This window comes from Octopus bimaculoides, chromosome 9, assembly GCF_001194135.2.
Source record: "Octopus bimaculoides isolate UCB-OBI-ISO-001 chromosome 9, ASM119413v2, whole genome shotgun sequence".
Classification (NCBI taxonomy): Eukaryota; Metazoa; Mollusca; class Cephalopoda; order Octopoda; family Octopodidae; genus Octopus; species Octopus bimaculoides.
The window spans coordinates 93,058,712-93,062,223 of NC_068989.1; the positions used below are offsets into that span (position 1 = coordinate 93,058,712).

A 3,512-nucleotide genomic window follows, 5' to 3' on the forward strand; every position below is an offset into this window, starting at 1 on the left:
ATATATTTATATATCAATGTATTTTAAGTTTGTGTGAGTAGCAAAAAATATGAAGAGATAACAAGACATAGATGAAAAGACATATGAAGTCATAGGTGGAAAATCGGGTGAAAGTGAATTGGAAAGTTAGATGATGATAATAATAATAATAATAATAATAATAATAATAATCCTGTTGCAGATAATTGTACGAATAATCAGGAAATGGTGGGGAAGACAGAGTGCAAAGTTTTATCAATTCAAAAGTATTTTTTAAAGCTATAAATTACTGAAGAATTAATTGAAAATTTAAGTATGAAAGTAAGACTTCCGATAATTTAAAAAAAGTTTTTTTAATAAACCTTACAGATAAAAATGGTTAAAAGAGAGAAAGAATGACTTAATAAAAAAAAAAGCAACAACTATATATGAGACAATAAACTAAAGAGAAATATAAACAAGAGCTGGAAGAATATCTTAGGATTTGAAGAAAGATTGTAAAATACTAGAGGTTTTCCAGTAAAACTAGTAAAAATAATAGATATAAGATAAAAGGGGGCGAAGACCTGGGTAAGAGAAATTTCACAGATAAAAAATATCAATAAAACTGATTTACTTGAAAAATAAGTCAAAGGTGAAAAAATCGGGTAAAGGTGAATATGGATGTTGATGATGATGATGATGATGATGGTGGTGGTGGTGGTGGTGGTGGTGTATTAACAGTGTTTTCTTTATTATCCATGGGGGTTCGAAAAGATACAGAAAAATATAAAGAAAGATTTATACTATGTACTGGCACTCCGTCGGTTACGACGACGAGTGTCTCAGACGATCCGATCAACAAACAGAACAGCCTGATTGTGAAATTAACGTGCAAGTGGCTGAGCACTCCACAGAGACGCGTACTCTCAATATAGTTGTCAAGAAGATCCATTGTGACACGAAATGTGACAAGGCCGGTCCTTTGAATTACTGGTATTACTCATTTTTTTGCCTGGTGAGTGTTGTCAAAATAAGTGCAATGTGAAATCAAGTGTCTTGCTCAAAAACACAATGCGACGCCGGGAATCGAACTTACAGTCGTAAGCCGAATCCCTAACTACTAAGGCCTTCAAAAATTATTTCTACTAAAGGCACAAGGCCTGAAATTTGGGGAAACGGGACTAGGCGATTACATAAACCCCAGTGTTTCACTGGTACTTAATTTGTCGACTTCGAAAGGACGAAAGGCAAAGTCGACCTCGGCGGAATTTGAATTTAGAACGTATCGACAGACGAAATAAGTACCAAGCATTTGGCCCGGCGTGTTAACCATTCTACCGGGTCGCCGCCTTTAGGGGCCGTCAAAAACAAGAGGAAGCATTTATCAGGGTTCTTACAAAGTTTGAAAGTGAAACGGATTGTTACATATGAAAACGAAGGGGAGACATGAGGCATTATAGAATTGGGAGTACCAATATAGAGCACAAACTTTTGGTCAATATAAATAAATCATCTTTTCAGGTTGTTCAGCAACGCACTCTTTTGTCTACACAGTCAAGTTATATTTGCGTTTATACTCTTTTTATGCTAGCATATTGCACTCACTCAAAAAGAAATCACTGAACTTTCATCTGCTGTCTACAACAGCAAAGCCCACGAATAGATAACTGAGAGAACTATAGATTCCTTATTGGTCCATATTTATGCCAAACTCAACTTGAAACTGAACCTTCATATTTCCTAATTTTTATCCTTCAACAGGCAATACCCACACCCACTTTTATTAAAAGTTTTCTTTTTCTCTCATTTTCATAATTCCATTACCGAAGAATTTTTTTAATTTTTGAATATAGTTTTTCTCAAATTTTTATTAGTTTTTTTTTTTTTTGTTATTCTTTGGTTCGATTATCATTGAGATTTCCAATTTTATCACTATTATGTTAATGATTATCTCTTCTCTTTCTCCACCCGCCATTCCTTCTCTATTTCTATCATTGCTTTAATCCTAATCCAACTTGCTAAGTCCATCTTTATACTTATTTTGAAACCATTCTCTTTTACTCCTTTACAAATCTCTAACTGCTTCCTTTTCAATCTCCACACTCTCTCCCCCACCACACATCCCACATTGTCCTAACTTGTCTCTACATGTTATCTCTATCACAATTTATCCCTTAAATCAATTATAATCTTCATAATTAAACATCATAGATTATCATTTATGGATGAATATTAATATCATTATTGTTGTTTGTTTTTTTTATATAATATCCCTTAATTTCATCCCATTTTATTTGTATATTTGTTTTTAAAACTTGATAAGTCTCTCCTGCAATTCTCATTTAAGATCTGGGAAGTCTTTCCTACACCTCTATTTCATTGTTGTTGCTGTTATTATTATTATCATTATCATCATCATCACCATCATCATCATCATCATCATCATCACCATTATTATTATTATTGAGGGTGCACGACCTAATGGTTAGGGTTTTGCACTCACGGTCGGTACATTGTGATTTCAATTCCTAGAGCGGATGGTGCGTTGCCCTACGATCACCTCGATACCTGACACGTGGTTTTTCGTTCTGAGTTCAAATTCCGCCAAGATCGACTTTGCTTTTATCCTTTCGGGGTCAATAAAATCAGTGATAGTCGAGCACTGGGATCGATGATATTGACTTAACCTTTCTTGAAAACTGCCGGCTTTGTGCCGAAATTTGACACCATTATTATTGTTGTAATAGGGCATTGGGTTGGTAGAATCTTTCAGGAGTCGGAGGAAATGCGTTGCGCTGTTTCTTTTGCTGTTTTACGTTGTTTGTGCAAATCTTATCACACATTTTATATTTTTTCTTTTATTATTGCAGGTGAAGTTTCAGAAATACACGTTAGCAGTGCAAAACGTAAGAATGAAAGACTCGGGCAACTACACGTGCCGTGTGTTCAATAACCTCGGCACTTTATCGTTCACATTCGATGTCGTTGTTGTAGGCAAGTACAGCGATTTCTTTGGCTGTTTATCGTTAATGTTTGTATCATTTTTGTTGCTGTTATTGTTTTTCTATTGTTTTTATTTGTTAAAAGAGGCTGTAAACAAAACCCTGCCGCCCCACCCCGCTACCTATGAAATAGGTGCGATTAACGCTTCTTTTGAGCAGTTTTGTTAACGTCTGGAAGAAAACTAAGATGACCACAGATGGATCAATTTACTCTGGGGAAAAAAAGAACTGGACATGGTTGTTATTATTGCGGTGTTTGTTGGGCAGTGGACTGAATATTGCCAGCAAAAATAAGACAAGTGACTTCAGAATATCTGTGCAAGTGGGACAATATCAACCAGATCTGAGCGACAGAGACCATAGTAGTAGCGGTAGAAGGCCAACCGGATGGTATTGGTTGCGGCTGCAACGAACATAAAGCTTACAGGCAACAGAATTTACAGCAGCACTAATCATCATCGTAGTGGTGATGATAGTGTTGTGTCACTGACAGAAATATTGAAAGCCTCCACATCAAGAGATCCTTCTTAATTCACTGACTTAAGCCGA

General features: G+C 35.6%; 1 protein-coding gene across 1 annotated transcript in view; it reads left to right on the forward strand.

The window, feature by feature from the left end:
- LOC106871629 (fibroblast growth factor receptor-like 1) overlaps positions 1–3,057 on the forward strand; it is a 201,875-nt gene extending 198,818 nt beyond the window's left edge. The window contains exons 5-6 of the mRNA XM_052970946.1: positions 2,832–2,951; positions 3,049–3,057. Coding sequence (XP_052826906.1) covers positions 2,832–2,951; positions 3,049–3,057 — 129 coding nt within the window. The remainder of the gene's footprint in view (positions 1–2,831; positions 2,952–3,048) is intronic.
- Positions 3,058–3,512: the final 455 nt, after the last annotated feature.